We start from the raw sequence: 16,568 nt of genomic DNA, 5'->3' as shown, positions 1-16,568 counted from the left end.
GCTGGCCCGCAGGTCTGTGAGCTTAGCTCCAGGAGAAGCTGACTAGCATGACCCAGGACATGGGGCTTGAGGACAAACTGCCTGACTTGGGTGGCAGGAGGGAGTTGGACCAGAAAGATAACGACAGCGGCAGCAGCTGGGCCAGCAGCATCTCGGAGCTGGCGCTGTCCTCCAGCGGCGAGGAGTTGCTGCAGCGCCGCAGCCAGCCCGCCAGCCGCAGGATCGAGGTGGAGAGCGAAGACGAAGCTTCTGAGCCAGAGATGGCCCCCAGTCTGTCCGCGGTGCCCCTCAAGCCTAAACGGGGCCGGCCCCCCAAGAACAAGTCTGTGGAGCAGCCAAGCCAGGGGAAGGTGCAGCCCCCAGCCGGCACCCCCAAGTCCCATGCCAGGAAGCCAGAGACCAAGGCGCCTGAGCCCTCCTCACCCAGGAGCAAGAAGATCTGTGAGAATGACTCTCCAGTGGAGAAACGCAAGCGGGGCCGGCCTCCCAAGGCGCACCGTGTCCCAATCGCCCCCAGTGCTGAGTCTCCCCGCAAGCTGGGCCGACCTCCCAAGGTACGGTTTTCCCCGGTCGCCCGCAGTGCTGAGTCACCTTGCAAGCAGGGCCGGCCTCCCAAGGCACAGGGTTCCCTGGTAGTGGTCACCCCCAGCGGTGAGTTGCCTCGCAAGCGGGGCCGGCCTCCCAAGGCACAGGGTTCCCTGGTGGTGGTCACCCCCAGCGTTGAGTCACCCCGCAAGCGAGGCCGACCTCCCAAGGCACAGGGTTCCCCAGTCGCCCCCAACGCTGAGTCACCCCGCAAGCGAGGCCGACCTCCCAAGGCACGGGGTTCCCCAGTCGCCCCCAACGCTGAGTCACCCCGCAAGCGGGGCCGGCCTCCCAAGGCACAGTGTTCCCCAGTCATCCCCAGCGCCGAGTTGCCCCGCAAGCGGGGCCGGCCTCCCAAGATCAAGTCTCTGGAGCAGCTGAGCCAGGGGGAGGCGCAGTTGCCATCCGGCACTCCTAAGTCCAACATCAGGAAGCTGGAGACAAAGGCCCCTGAATTGTTCTCACCCGGGAGCGAGACAGACGGCCGTGAGAGCAACTCCCGCCTCGAGAAACGCAAGCAGGGCCGACCTCCCAAGGTGCGCGGTGCCCTGGTCATCCCCCATGCTGATTTGCCCCGTGAGTGGCACCGGCCCTCTAAAAACAAGTCTCCAGAAATCAGCAAGGGGGATGTGCAGCCACCACCCGGTGTCCCCACGTCCCATGTCATGAAGCTGGAGACCAAGATGCCTGAACTCTCCTCACCAAGGAGCAGGACCTCAGAACTGCCAGGGGAGGGGGAAGCACAGCCTTCACCCAGCACCCCAAAGCCACATGCCCAGAAGCCTGGATCCAGTGCCCCTGAGCCAGCCTCGTCCAGGAGCAAGACAGTAAGCAGTGAGCAGCCTCTGGAGAAGCGCCGGCGGGGCCGGCCCCCCAAGGTGCCCTGGGCCCCGGCTGTCCCCACTGCTGAGTCACCCTCCAAGCGCAAGCGGGGCCGGCCCTCCAAGAGCCCAGCTTTGCCCCACATGGAGGTGGCAGTTATGTGCTCCGGGTCAGCCTCAGACCGTGACACCTCTGCTGAGAACGAGCCGCCTCTGCCTGGCCGCAAGAGGAGGAGGCGGTGGAGGAAGGAGGAGCCTGTCCTGGCCGGCAGCGAGAGCTCGTTGGATAGTGAGGATGGGGTGGCCCCGCTCTGGCAGAAAGAAAAGCCAGACTTGGGCAGTGAGACCTCGGCCCTGCTCCCACCCCAGAACGCCGCCCCTGAAGCAGAGCCAGATGGCAACTCGTTGGGGGAAAGTGGTGCCTCTGAACACCCTCCAGCCCGCTCCACCCGTAGCACAGCAGCAGTTAGCAGTAGCAAAACGGGGCCCATCAGTGGCTCACTCAGAATGTAGAAAAGGAGAAGAAAAGAACAGGTCTAAAAAGAAAAGAGAGCAGCCTTTAAATCTTCAAATTCCCACACCACTGTCTGATGAGGACGGTTTAACTCAAAGGCTTCGGTGTTCATGGTCTGCTCCTTTCTCTCCTCACTCAACTCAGGGTGCTGAACTTGGTGCTGTTGCCTGTGCTTTGGAACGCTCCACTGGTTTCCTTGTACCCTTGCTTTGCTTTCCAATTCTGCATGGCTATGTAATGCCCCCACCGAATTCCAGCCTTTCTAATAAACCTGCCCCTGATCTTGCCTCTTTCCTTTCCTACATTGCTTCCCTCACTTCATCCTCTCCCGTTGTTCTAAAGGTTTCCTAGATTCCAAGGCCAGAAGAGACCATTATGATCAGATCCTAGTCTGACCTCCCGCCCTGGCCATAGACTTCCCCTCCCATCTCTTATAAATTGCTTGTCCTTCTGTATTCTACGCTCTCCTCCTAGAATTTTTTCTTACATTTTTTTTGGTGCTTGCGTGCTTCGTCATTTTATTTTTGTGTCCCCCACCTCGCCCTTCTCATTTCATCACTTTTTTTGTTTAAAAGGTACTCTGTTCTTACCGGAGTCACTGGTAAATTCCTAAACCTTGAAGTGCAGCTTCCTTGTTGGGAATCAGACCCCAGTCTGCTGCAGGACAGGCAGTGATATTCACCGTTAAGCTAATGAAGAAAGCTGTGTGGCTCCATTTCATTATGAAAATCTTATCGCTAATTCTTGTTAAAGCAAGTGCTCAGGGGGTGACAAGGAAGTGATGGGCTCTTTCCATAAGATTGTGAGCATTTCTGTTTTAGCAATCAGTCTTGCAGAGACCGTACCTGATTTGTAGGCTCTGCAGAGGTAGATTGCCGTGTTGTCAGAAGCAATAAAACAAGTGCAGGCAAAGAAGGAATTATTATAGGACTTACTCTTAAAATCTTACAAACCAAAACAGAGAGCCATGGAGAGTTGCTCCCTTATATAAAAAGGGAATGGGGCACTAATATGACTGGTGCCAGAGCAAATTTTGAAAATTTGATTTATTTGGTCCATGGTGTTCCCTCAGGAGGATAGTAAGGGACTGATAAAACCAGGCAAAGATTGGAGAGAGTAGGTTTGTAGCCAGAGATGATAAATGATGTGAAATAGAATAATACTGTGACGATTACTTGATCTGTGTGCAAAATGATCTCAAAGTAATAAGAACAGTGCTCCCCTTAAAACTCATAAAAATTCAGGGCCATGGTCTACTTTGTCGATTCATTTTGTGGGACTGTTATCTGCAAGTTAAGAAGGAAATAAATATTTTTTGCTTCAGCAACGGCTCGTGTGTTGTAGTCCAGGTATTCTCCTATTGGGCCTTACTGGCAAAATTGAAATCAGATTGAGGAACTAATTTTACAGGAAAAAAATCGTACGAAATTATCTTTTGGTGTTGGGGACAAAACAAAAGTTCCACATTCCATACTGAGCTCAGGACAGGTGAAAAGGATGAACAGAATAGTCAAACTGATGTTGAGAAAGTTTCTCTCTAAAGGGAAGACACCAGGACAGTCTCATTCCATTACTTCACTCACATGGCAACCAGGCTGCTTTGCTAGTGCAAGAAATTGCATTTTGTTTGCGATAATGACGCATAGAAAAATGAGACTTTCAAAACATCTATGAAAAATTAATGATGCACAGGATTGAGGGAATAAAAATGGATGTTTCATGCAAAAATTTCAAAGACTACCTTAAACAAGCACATGTGTACATAGCTAACGAATTGGGAATATCAAAGTGAAAAGCAAAAGTGTATTTTGACAAAGATAAAGGAAACTGACTGGAAAGTGGGAGACCAGGTCATGCTTCTGTTATGCTTATTGGAGCATAATTTGTATAATAGATGGCTTTCTCCCCATTGAATTGTGGGTAAATTAAATTCATCTATGTGTAATCGGGTTACTGGAAATAAGAGATGTGTATAAAGTTTAGCATGCTACCCAACTTCAGCTGTTTTAGAGGTGCGTCGCCCAGACCAAAGACACCGAGATATATCAGTGCACAGTGAAGAAACCCCCAGGCATCGGAAGGGAAAAGATAAACCTACAGGTGACAGATGAGCCAGTTACACTTCCACCTACTATGTAAGAACAACTGAGTATGCAATTGGCTATAGAGATGTTACATGCCCTAAGGTTGGACCTGTGCTTGCTTACTGGTCTAACTGCTATTTCAGTCCCTGGTGCTTTGCTTAATAATGTGCAGTTTATGCATATAACTGTTGTTTTAAATCTTTCTCAATGGAATATTGCTGAATTTGTCCATTGTGTAAAAACAAATGTATTGTTGCTGTACGCATCTTTGTTATTAGACTCAATAGCATTTTATCAGGGACAAGTGCAAAATCTGGGAGCTGCTCAAGAAACTATTACATAGTCTGGTATCTTTCAAAATAGGCAACTCTGAAGTTTTGATGGCATTGTTGGTTCCATTTTAGGATTAGTTGGATCAGGGATGTCTTTTTCGAACAGGCGAGATTTAGAAAATATAAAAAGACGCATTAACTATTTCAAGTACCAGGCAGTGGAAACAGTTTCTAAACCTATAATACGGCATTAATAGCCTAACTACTGAGGAAAGGTAGAGTGTGTGTGTGTGTGTGTGTGTGTGTGTGTGTATAATAAGCATGACATTGCTAAACTGTTCAGCTGGACACCAAAATTAATGAATTAATTATAAATAATAGGAAAGAAAGGGAACATGGCATAGGTAAGGAGATTATTTGCACAACGTATGGAAGTTATGTGTTAACTGCCATAACCAGTTTGTCAAGTGATGTAGAAATGGATAAATTTCCTGATTTTTATCAATGACAAACAATTAGCTAAATGGTCTTTCCCTCAGTGTATCTCAAAGGCTCTTGTAAACCAGCAATGTCTTAAATCCTGCAAACAGATTCCCTTGAGCACAATTTTTTAATTTGGAGTCGTTGACACCTCATCATAACAGAGGTACTTGTTTATCTAAACAGTCTTGGCTTCCAATGTCCGAATCTTAGTGCTGCCATGTTTAATAAATTGGCATTTGTCCAGTCACTTCCCTAGAAGAAGACATCTACAGCTACGACGAGTGTCTGGATGTACCAAAGCTACTGGTATTTCATTCAGCAGTACAAACCTGGAGCCCACCACATGTAGCCTGCTGCCTTTGACATCATAACTCCTGCCCGTGGCCATGCCAGCCTGACATGGCTCAACGAGACAGGTGAACAAGATGCTATAGCTTCTTGTCCTGCAAAGCTCATCCAGGGGTGACGACCAGCAGTCAGGGTGACCTAGGCTCTGGAGAGATGGCATTGCATAGTAACCAGTTTAAAAAAAAAAATGTATAGAGACTTTGCTTGTGATATGGCCACTCCAGCTTTGTTTGACCCACAGTGTTGCAAGTCAAACCATAATGTGTAGGTCGGAACAGGCATCAGTGAATCCATTATCCACAGTGAACCCCATCACCAGGATGAAGTTTAAAAAATACCAGTTGTTTAACCTATACATTGATCCACTAACCTCAAATGTAAAAACATCATTGGACTGAAGAGAGATGCATCTTACTCAGATTAGCGATGTCATGCACAAAGCAGAAAAGACTCTACATAATCACAGGCATGATGGTAACTTAGAAATACTTATGTCTAATGCTTGGATAGAGATTACTCTTAAGGCTTTAATTGTATTGATTTTGTGTGTCAGTTTTTTTTTGTCATGTGTTTTGCTAAAACAGCCTAAACTTAATTTAAATGCTTTCACATCAGCTACATGTTTTTTTTCCCCAGGGTTGTCACCTTGTTGCTATAATCTGGGGTGGGGTGGGGGGCGGCTATTAGCCAATATCATATGTTTCTGACGGTTTTGTATTTTCTGCACTTACGCTAAGTTCTGTAACTATGAAGCAGACTCCTAGCATGCTTTGTGTTCATGCTAAGCTTACAGTTGTTGACTTGTGATCCCTGAGCTGATTTTGAAAGGTTCATATTTAAAAAGAAACTATTATCTCTTTGCTAGGAATGGCTTGCTTACAGCCTCAAATAACCTGGTGGGTTGTTTGGAAAATGAGTTAAAAGCTGGTCAGACCAACTCCGTACACCAGGATGACAGGATAGTGGAATCATGTCTACTTATGGTGTTTCTCCACTTACTGTTTCTTCCATCTTCACCTGTGATGCTTCCGGTGGTCTCCATGAGGTTGTGAGCATGTGCAAGGCAGGGAACCATTTTGCTGTTTCCTTTTCAGTTGAGTATTAATTAGTCTTCAGATCTGTGTGAGACCCACCAATGTCAGTTGGTGTGATAAATTTTACGTAGCTGTGTGAGTACCGTGATCAGTGACTTGTGCACTCTAAATTAATCAAAGACTATGGAGTGAACTTTATATAACTTCTGGTATTTGTAAGTGTAGGAACTGTCAAATGAGATGCATGTTCTGTTAAGGTTTGCCAAATAATAGTGTACAAAATACAGGGTATAAAATGACAGGAGTGATTGGTGCAGATGTCTTGGGTGATGATGTCGGTAAACCTTGAAAAACAGGTGGGGAAAGTAGATAAGGATAGGGAAATTAGGTCTTTGATGCGATCGTGAGATGTGGGGGGTTTTCTGCCTGTTGAAAACGCAGGATATAAATATGTCAACTAAGCTCATGATTTTGGAACAGATTGAAAACTGCTGTGAGCCTGTATCCCCAGCTGGTACAGTGCTAACCTTTGCTTTTCTGTATTGTGCTGATCTATCTTTGCTTAATAAACTGACCGAGCATGGTTCGCTGATGCGCCATTGATCAGTAATTTAAATTGACTCCTCAGTGTTTTGTATAAGGGAACGCAGCATTTCCTCCCTCCGCAGCAGGACTGGGGGCAGCAGCCATTCTCTGGGAGGGGGCAGGGAGTATGTGGTTGGGGAGCTGGGAGATCAGGGGCTGGGGCGGGGAGGTGTTCCCATGGAGCTGTCTTTCCACCGAAGCCTGTTCAGAACGTGTCAGAGGGCTGATGTAAACTCTCTTCAGAATAATGCTATGAATAAAATGTTTTTAAAAAATAGAGGGAAAAACTACCAGCATATCCTCTGCAGTGAGTTGTGTGCCTCTGTTCTCCTATTCCTTCAAGGCAATGCCCATCTCCTCTGACCTCCTTCTTCTGCACCATGGGGTGCTTGCCTGCTGGGGTCATCTGGGCATCTCTCACCTCAGCAGTTCCTTCCCATTGCCCCATCCTCAGGCTGGCAGCTCGGGCCCCCCTGTTCTCTGCCTGTGTCTCACAACAGGGCTGAAATGATTTGATCTAACAGAAGTCATTGGGCTCAACACAGCAAGAAGTGGGTGGACTTGTAAGAAATACAGGGTATAAAATAAACCTTGGTTTAGCAACTGCTTATCTGATTACCTGTCTCACCTTTCTTAGGGTTCTTCTCATGATGATTGCTTAACTAAAGAAAAGGTCATGAGAGTTTAATTGGCTTAAATAGCCTTAGCAACAACTATGAGTTTAGGACATAAGATGACAAGAATAGTGTTGGACTATGATGTGGCTCCATAAACTAGCACGGTCAATATAACCATGTAAGTTTTCAGAATTAAATCACACAACCACCATCGAAAACGCGTTTACTCAGTCACTCAAAACTGGGTCTCGCTTATGTCTGTTTGTGTCAGCAACTTTGGTGCCGCTATCACACCAGAGGAAAAACAATCTGCCAATTACTTACATGCCAGTTGACCCATGGAGGCATAGTAATCAACCCTTGTTACCTGTTTCCCAAGGAGTGAGATTAGCCCCAGGCTCTATCGCTCCGAAGTAGACAAGATGAATTCCTACATTCAAATGAGTCGTGTAGACTGAGTGCAGATCAAGACGCTTGCCCGTTTGGTCTCATTTGATGTGCCTAGGACTTGACTGGCAGCTGTGCCATGTTGACAATATCCCATAATGTCCTGAACGAATCATATGGAATTAAGAGAAACTTTATGCCTTTGGGGTACATGGCATTAAAAAGGCAGCGGGTCTCTGTGTTATTGCAGCACTGTATGTATGTTCTCTAGTAGGGAGTGGGGTGCTAACTAACTTCCTGCAGTCTTTGAAGCCCCCTCCCCGGGGAGATACGCATAGACTAGTTCCAACTGGATTCTCCAGAGCCCCACAGACAACAGCTAAGGTGGAGTTGGGCCTTTCTTCCTGAGCCAGCAAACGGACTGGACCCTTGCTCCACGGAGGGCCCCAATCCTCAGGGGAAGATTGGAAGGACTTGGCCTACAAGGCTTCTTAACTCTGTGCGCTTGTTGTGACTGAAGCTCTGCTGAACTTATGATCACAAGGAAGCCCCCAGGAGCGAGGGTTGAAAGAGGGGTCTTGCCACAGCCCATGTGATAGTTGGGTTGAACCCTGGTAAGCTTATTAGTATGTGTGCCAGTTCTTTCGTTGATTTTAATAGTTCTCTGTCATGCTTTGTACCTTAAGAATAAAGTCGGCTTGGTATGGTAACTTGTCTTGCTGGCAATCGCTTTGTTAGCCTCTGAAGAGGGAGCAAGCAGGTCTGTTTGGGCAGCCTGTCGGTGCTGGGAGCGAAGGCAGGGAACTGTTCATCCTGGCAATACCCTGGTCAGAAGGGAGAGAGATCCAGGTCTCCTTTCAGTAAAGGCAACAGCTGTGGTGCTGGAAGCCTGAAGGTTGGGTGCCCTCGCTGAACCACTGAGGGCACCTACAGCTACACTCGCCCTGAACTAGGACACCAGTATGGAACATTAACTATGGTAGATGTGCATACAGTGTTCTACCATCTTAGTTAACAGCAGTCATTTGTTCAATGTCAAAGCTACTGTACAACAATCTTGAGTGGAATTTGCTACAAAACATGTTCTGTGACACTCTTTAAAGCTCATACACAAGCATGTACACTTCCTTACTAATTAGGAACCCAGTTTCAGGAAGTGGTCAGTTGGTTGACTTGGGTCATCACCCAAGAGAGAGTCTGTGTGTTACTTGTCAGCTTTCAGCACTGTTGTTATTCACAGTAAGAGCTGACGTTGCAAACACAAGTGGAGCAAAGGACGCACACGACCACAGTCTTTTCCCAGTGAATTAGCAGGCAACCTGAATTGCTGGAAAATAGGCACTTTTAACTGTCTCCATCTGAGACAGGTACTTCATGTCACCAGGAGGGCTCAGGATCTCAGTCTTCTCCCTTCCAGGTGGTTGAGTGCTGAAGGAGACAGCATGGATTCCTTTTCTTGGAAGAGCTGGTATGGATGATGAAGATTTGAAATATCATCCTTTCTCCCCATGCAATTAGGGAATGAAACATCAGCTTTTGAGGTTTTGCAGCTGGGACTGGAACTTTCTAGTCTCTTTGTGCTGCACATCTTATCACACCAGCTTGTGTAAAACAAGTTAGACCGTGACTGTTGGTTGGTACAATCATCTTGGGACATACCTTGAGCATTGGCTTGTTTGCATCGGTTAGCAATTTACCTCCACAAGTTGCTTTCCATGGGCCCTTTGCAGCCCTTGGACAATTTTTGCAGTTCTGGTTGCTCAAGTTGCAGTTCCTCCATTAATCCCACTAGCGGCTGAAATGTTCAATTTAAAGTTTATAATTTATACAGAGACTCTCCATCTGCTTTGATGCTCCTTACACTTGTTTTAACAGTCCCTTCAAGGCAAAGTCCCTTCAAGATCTGTTGTTCTCTAGTAGGCTGGAACACCTCTATAAATCTTTCCTTTCTGGTATCCTTGTTTTAACAACAAGGGTGAGCCATTGGTCTATATGGCTGAGCTGAGTCTGTGCCTTATCAGTTGAATTAGGTAGAAGTCTGGGGAAGGTACTCTGTCACAGCTAAATACTAGGTGGAACAGATTGTTTAGTATTTTGGCTTTATGTTAAAGATGAAGAGGTCTAGTGAAATAAAAATTACGTATCAATGTTTAAAAGATCTCTCCCACCTTTAAAAAATTGTGTTAGCTTATTTTTGAAATTTTGCCTAAATGAATTGCCCATACTAGAAAAACCCCCAACCATCCGAAAACCTTCTCTAAAGACAGTTGACAAAGATGGGACATAGGTCTCTTATTAAGTACTTGAGTAATGGTCTCAAGTTGCAGTGGGGGAGGTTTAGGTTAGGAAAGAGGTGGAGAAATTGGAGAGAGTCCAGAGCACAGCAACAAAAATGATAAAAGGTTTAGCAAACCTGATCTATGAGGAAGGGCTAAAAAAATGGGCGTTTTTAGTCTTGAGACAAAAAGACTCAGGGGGGACCTGATAACAGTCTTCAAAGATGTTAAGGGCTGTTACAAAGGGGACAGTGATCAATTATTTGCCATGTGCACCAATGGTAGGGGTTGAGTGGCTGAGGGCTACTTTGTGATGGCCTAGATGCCCTACTGCCCATAGACGTACCACACGCTTGGGAGGATGTGGGGCCACGTGTCTCTTGTTCTTGACAAACTCTAACTTACCAACATGTATGAGAAAAATAATGCAGAACTAAGTGTGCAAATGTCTTTGCCCTTTCAACAATGATCCCTGACCTACTATGCCCCAAACAGAAATTCCTCTTTGAGGGAGGCCAATGACTTTCTGAGGCATGATCTACACTACGATTTTAGGTTGAATTTAGCAGCGTTACCTCGATTTAAGCCTGGACCCGTCCACACGACGAAGCCCTTTTTTTCGACTTAAAGGGCTCTTTAAATCAGTTTCTTTACTCCACCTCCGATGAGGGGATTAGCGCTGAAATTGGCCTTGTCGGGTCAAATTTGGGGTAGTGTGGATGCAATGTGACGGTATTAGCCTCTGGGAGCTACCCCAGAGTGCTCCATTGTGATCGTTCTGGACAGCGCTCTCAACTCGGATGCACTACGTGGACAGGAAAAGGCCCACAAACTTTTGAATCTTATTTCCTGTTTGGCCAGCTTGGCAAGGTGCAGGTGAGTGCAGATCCCATCAGCAGAGGTGACCATGATGGAGTCCCAGGATCGCAAAAGAGCTCCAGCATGGATTGAACGGGAGGTATGGGATCTGCTCACCCTATGGGGAGACGAATCCGTGCTAGCTGAACTCCGTTCCAGTAAACGAAATGCCAAAACATTAGAAAAAGTTTCAAAGGACATGAAGGACAGAGGCCATAACAGGGATGCACAGCAGTGCCGCATGAAAATTAAGGAGCTAAGGCAAGCCTACCACAAAACCAGAGAAGCAAATGGAAGGTCTGGGGCAGAGCCGCAGACCTGCTGCTTCTATGCAGGGCCGCCCAGAGGATTCAGGGGGCATGGGGCAAAGCAATTTTGGGGGCCCCATCCATAAAAAAAAAAGTTGCAATACTATAGAATACTATATTCTCATGGGGGGGCCCCTGCGGGGCCTGGGGCAAATTGCCCCACTTGCCGCCCCCCCCCCCCGGGGCAGCCCTGCTTCTACGCTGAGCTGCATGCCATGCTAGGGGGTGCAGCCACCACTACCCCAACCCAGTGCTTTGACTCCATCAATGGAGAATCACGCAACACAGAAGTGGAGAAAGATAGCTCACAGCAAGGAAGTGGAGAAACCAGTTTCCCCAACAGCCGAGATATATTTTTCACCCTAGACCTGGAGCCAGTAACCCCCGAACCCACCCAAGGCGTGCTCCCGGACCCTGAGGGCCGACAAGGGAGCTCTGGTGAATGTACCTTTGTAAATATTACACATGGTTGAAAAGCAAGCATGTTTAATGATTAATTTGCCGTGGCATTTGCGGCCAGTACAGCTACTGGAAAAGTCTGTTAACGTGTATGGGGATGGAGTGGAAATCCTCCAGGGACATCTCCATAAAACTCTCCTAGATGTACTCCCAAAGCCTTTGCAAAAGGTTTCTGGGGACGGCTGCCTTATTCCACCTGCCATGGTAGGTCACTTTACCACGCCAGGCCAGTAGCACGTAGTCTGGAATCATTGCATAACAAAGCATGGCAGCGTATGGTCCCGGTGTTTGCTGGCATTCAAACAACATCCGTTCCTTAGCTCTCTGTGTTATCCTTGGGAGACTGATCTCCTTCATGGTCACCTGGTTGAAATAGGGTGCTTTTTATTAAGGGGGCATTCAGAGGTGCCCGTTCCTGTTTGGCTGTGGCTGAACAGAAATGTTCCCCGCTGTTAGCCATGCGTTTGGGGGGAGGGGTGAAGTGATCATCCCAGAGAATTGCGTGTGTGTGTGTGGGGGGGGTATTTGTTTTTGTGCTGCACGCTAACCCACAAACCGCAGCCCCTCCTTTTAAATTGCCAACCCATTTTAATGGCCAACCCAATGGCTACATGGTATGGGAAATGAGGGTGCTGCTGTTTGAAACCATTCCCACATGTTATGATGGTTAAAGAAGTCAAAAGACGGTGGCTTACCATGGCTGCCTGCAAGCTGAATTCTGTTGCCTGGCACTGCATGAGTGATCTCTCACACCAAACCGGCAGGCCCTCAATATAAGAAGCAAAATGCGACCTTGTAACGAAAGCACATGTGCTGTGTAATGTGAACAGCAAGGTTTAACGGGAAAGAGTGATCCTATTGTTCTCTAAAATGTGTTTTTTTTTTTTTTTAACTACCACTCTCCCTTTTCCCCCACCAGCTGCAAATGTTTCTCCTTCGCAGAGGCTAGCAAAGATTAGAAGGCGGAAAAAAAAGCACTCAGGATGACATGTTCTCAGAGCTCCTGCTGTCCTCCTACACTGACAGAGCACAGCAGAATGCGTGGAGGCAGACAATGTCAGAGTGCAGGAAAGCACAATATGAACGCGAGGAGAGGTGGCAAGCTGAATGGCAGGCTGAAGAGAATAAGTGGCAGGCTCAAGAGGATAGGTGGCATCAGCTTGCTGACAGAAGGCAAGAGTCGATGCTCCGGCTGCTGGAGCATCAAACTGATATGCTCCGGCGTATGGTTGAGCTGCAGGAAAGGCAACAGGAGCACAGACTGCCGCTACAGCCCCTGTGTAACCAACAGGCCTCCTCCCCAAGTTCCATATCCTCCTCACCCAGATGCCCAAGAACGTGGTGGGGGGGCCTCCAGACACTCCACCCCAGAGGATTGCCCAAGCAACAGAAGGCTGGCCTTCAATAAGTTTTAAAGTGCAGTGTGTCCTTGTCCTTCCCTCCTCCCTCACCCCTCCCGGGCTACCTTGGCAGTTATCCCCCTATTTGTGTGATGAATTAATAAAGAATGCATGAATGTGAAGTAACAATGACTTTATTGCCTTTGCAAACGGTGATCGAAGGGGGGGAGGGGAGGGTGGCTAGCTTACAGGGAAGTAGAGTGAACCAAAGGGGCGGGGAGTCATCAAGGAGAAACAAACAGAAGTTTCACACAGTAGCCTGGCCAGTCTCTGATGCGCACCGCACCCTGCTGTGCTCTTCTAACTGCCCTGGTGTCTGGCCGCATGTAATCAGCGGCCAGGCGATTGCCTCAACCTCCCACCCCGCCATAAATGTCTCCCCCTTACTCTCACAGATATTGTGGAGCGCACAGCAAGCAGTAATAACAATGGGAATATTGTAAAAAGCAACAGAGGGTCCTGTGGAACCTTTAAGACTAACAGAAGTATTGGGAGCATAAGCTTTCGTGGGTAAGAACCTCACTTCATCAGACGCAAGTAATGGAAATCTCCAGAGGCAGGTATAAATCAGTATGGAGATAACGATAGTTAGTTCAGTCAGGGAGGGTGAGGTGCTCTGCTAGCAGTGGAGGTGTGAACACCACGGGAGGAGAAACTGCTTCTGTAGTTGGCTAGCCATTCACAGTCTTTGTTTAATCCTGATCTGATGGTGTCAAATTTGCAAATGAACTGGAGCTCAGCAGTTTCTCTTTGGAGTCTGATCCTGAAGTTTTTTTGCTGTAAGATGGCAACCTTTACATCTGCTATTGTGTGGCCAGGGAGGTTGAAGTGTTCTCCTACAGGTTTTTGTATATTGCCATTCCTGATATCTGACTTGTGTCCATTTATCCTCTTGCATAGTGACTGTCCAGTTTGGCCAATGTACATAGCAGAGGGGCATTGCTGGCACATGATGGCATATATAACATTGGTGGATGTGCAGGTGAATGAGCCGGTGATGTTGTAGCTGATCTGGTTTGGTCCTGTGATGGTGTTGCTGGTGTAGATATGTGGGCAGAGTTGGCATCGAGGTTTGTTGCATGAGTTGGTTCCTGAGTTGGAGTTGTTATGGTGCGGTGTGTGGTTGCTGGTGAGAATATGCTTAAGGTTGGTGGGTTGTCTGTGGGCGAGGACTGGCCTGCCTCCCAAGGTCTGTGAAAGTGAGGGATCATTGTCCAGGATGGGTTGTAGATCACTGATGATGCGTTGGAGAGGTTTAAAGTGAGGACTGTAGGTGATGGCCAGTGGAGTTCAGTTGGTTTCTTTTTTGGGCCTGTCTTGTAGCAGGAGGCTTCTGGGTACACATCTGGATCTGTTGATTTGTTTCTCTATTTCCTTGTGTGGGTATCGTAGTTTTGAGAATGCTTGGTGAAGATCTTGTAGGTGTTGGTCTCTGTCTGAGGGGTTGGAGCAGATGCGGTTGTATCTCAGCGCTTGGCTGTAGACGATGGATCGTGTGGTGTGTCCGGGGTGGAAGCTGGAGGCATGAAGGTAGGTGTAGCGGTCGGTGGGTTTTCGGTATAGGGTGGTGGTAATGTGGCCATCGCTTATGTGTACTGTGGTGTATAGGAAGTGGACCTCCTGTGTAGATTGGGCCAGGCTGAGGTTGATGGTGGGGTGGAAGCTGCTGAAATCATGGTGGAATTCTTCCAGGGTCTCCTTCCCATGGGTCCAGATGATGAAGATGTCATCAATGTAGCATAGGTAGAGAAGGGGCATGAGTGGACGAGAGCTGAGGAAGCATTGTTCCAGGTCAGTCATAAAAATGTTGGCATATTGTGGAGCCATGCGGGTGCCCATAGCGGTGCCACTGGTCTGGAGGTAAATGGGATTATTGGTTTAGCTGAGGTCTATCCGAGTCAGTAAACTGCACCAGCGCGCTTTTAAATGTCCAAATGCACATTCTACCACCATTCTGCACTTGCTCAGCCTATAGTTGAACAGCTCCTGACTACTGTCCAGGCTGCCTGCATATGGCTTCATGAGCCATGGCATTACGGGGTAGGCTGGGTCCCCAAGGATAACTAGAGGCATTTCAACATCCCCAACATTTTTTTTCTGGTCTGGGAAGAAAGTCCCTTACTGCAGCTTTTGAAACAGACCAGAGTTCTTGAAGACATGCGCGTCATGTACCTTTCCCGGCCATCCCACGTTGATGTTGGTGAAATGTCCCTTGTGATCCAGTGCTTGCAGCAGCATTGAAATGTACCCCTTTCGGTTTATGTACTGGCTACCTTGGTGCTCCGGTGCCAAGATAGAGATATGGGTTCTGTCTATCGCCCCACCACAGTTAGGGAATCCCATTGCAGCAAAGCCATCCATTATGACCTGCACGTTTCCCAGAGTCACTACCCTTGATATCAGCAGCTCTTTGATTGCGTTGGCTACTTTTGGATCACAGCAGCCCCCACAGTAGATTTGCTCACTCTAAATTGATGCCCGACTGACTGGTAGCTGTCTGGCGTTGCAAGCTTCCACAGGGCTATCGCCACTCGCTTCTCAACTGTGAAGGCTGCTCTCATCTTGGTATTCTGGCACTTCAGGGCAGGTGAAAGCAAGTCACAACGTTCCATGAAAGTGCCCTTATGCATGTGAAAGTTTCGCAGCCACTGGGAATCATCCTAGACCTGCAACACTATGCAGTCCCACCAGTCTGTGCTTGTTTCCCGGGCCCAGAATCGGCGTTCCACGGCATGTACCTGCCCCATTAACACCATGATGTGCATATTGCCAGGGCCCGTACTTTTTGAGAAATCTATGTCCATGTCTATTTCCTCATCACTCCCGTCACCGCGCTGCTGTCGCCTCTTCGCCTGGTTTTGCTTTGGCATGTCCTGGTTCTGCATATACTCCAGGACAATGCGCGTGGTGTTCATAGTGCTCATAATTGCTGCGGTGATCTGAGCGGGCTCCATGATCCCAGTGCTATGGCATCTGGGCTGAAAAAAGGCACGAAACGATTTTCTGCTGTTGCTTTCACGGAGGGAGGGAGGGAGGGAGGGAGTGGGGGCCTGACGACATGTACCCAGAATCACCCGTGACACTGTTTTTGCCCCATCAGGCATTGGGATCTCAACCCAGAATTCCAATGGGTGGCGGAGACTGCGGGAACCGTGGGACACCGACCCACAGCTACCCACAGTGCAACGCTCTGGAAGTCAACGCTAGCCTTGGTACTGTGGACGCAGTCCACCGACTTAATGCACTTAGAGCATTTTGTGTGGGGACACACACAATCAACTGTATAAAAACAATTTCTAAAAAACGGACTTCTATAAATTAGATCTAATTTCGTAGTGTAGACATACCCTGAGAGAGAAGCAATTTGGGGACTGCCCAGGTTCTGTTGTAGGTGCCCCTGGCCATGACCATGGTGATGACCCAACTATAACAGGCTTTTAAAAAGAATTGGATAAGCTCATGGAGGACAGGTCCACCAATGGCTATTAGCCAAGATGGTCAGAGATAGAACCTCATGCTCAAGGTTATCCTAAACCT

General features: G+C 47.8%; 1 protein-coding gene across 1 annotated transcript; it reads left to right on the top strand.

Annotated features, from left to right (window-relative positions):
- LOC117876250 (pollen-specific leucine-rich repeat extensin-like protein 1) lies at positions 1-6,757 on the top strand (the record flags this gene model as incomplete). Its single annotated transcript, XM_034768209.1, is given in 1 exon segment — positions 1-6,757. A coding segment is annotated over 1 exon segment (1,872 nt). The 3' UTR covers positions 1,920-6,757.
- Positions 6,758-16,568: the final 9,811 nt, after the last annotated feature.

This window comes from Trachemys scripta, chromosome 4, assembly GCF_013100865.1.
Source record: "Trachemys scripta elegans isolate TJP31775 chromosome 4, CAS_Tse_1.0, whole genome shotgun sequence".
NCBI classification, from domain to species: Eukaryota; Metazoa; Chordata; order Testudines; family Emydidae; genus Trachemys; species Trachemys scripta.
This window is presented reverse-complemented; position numbering and strand designations above follow the sequence as displayed.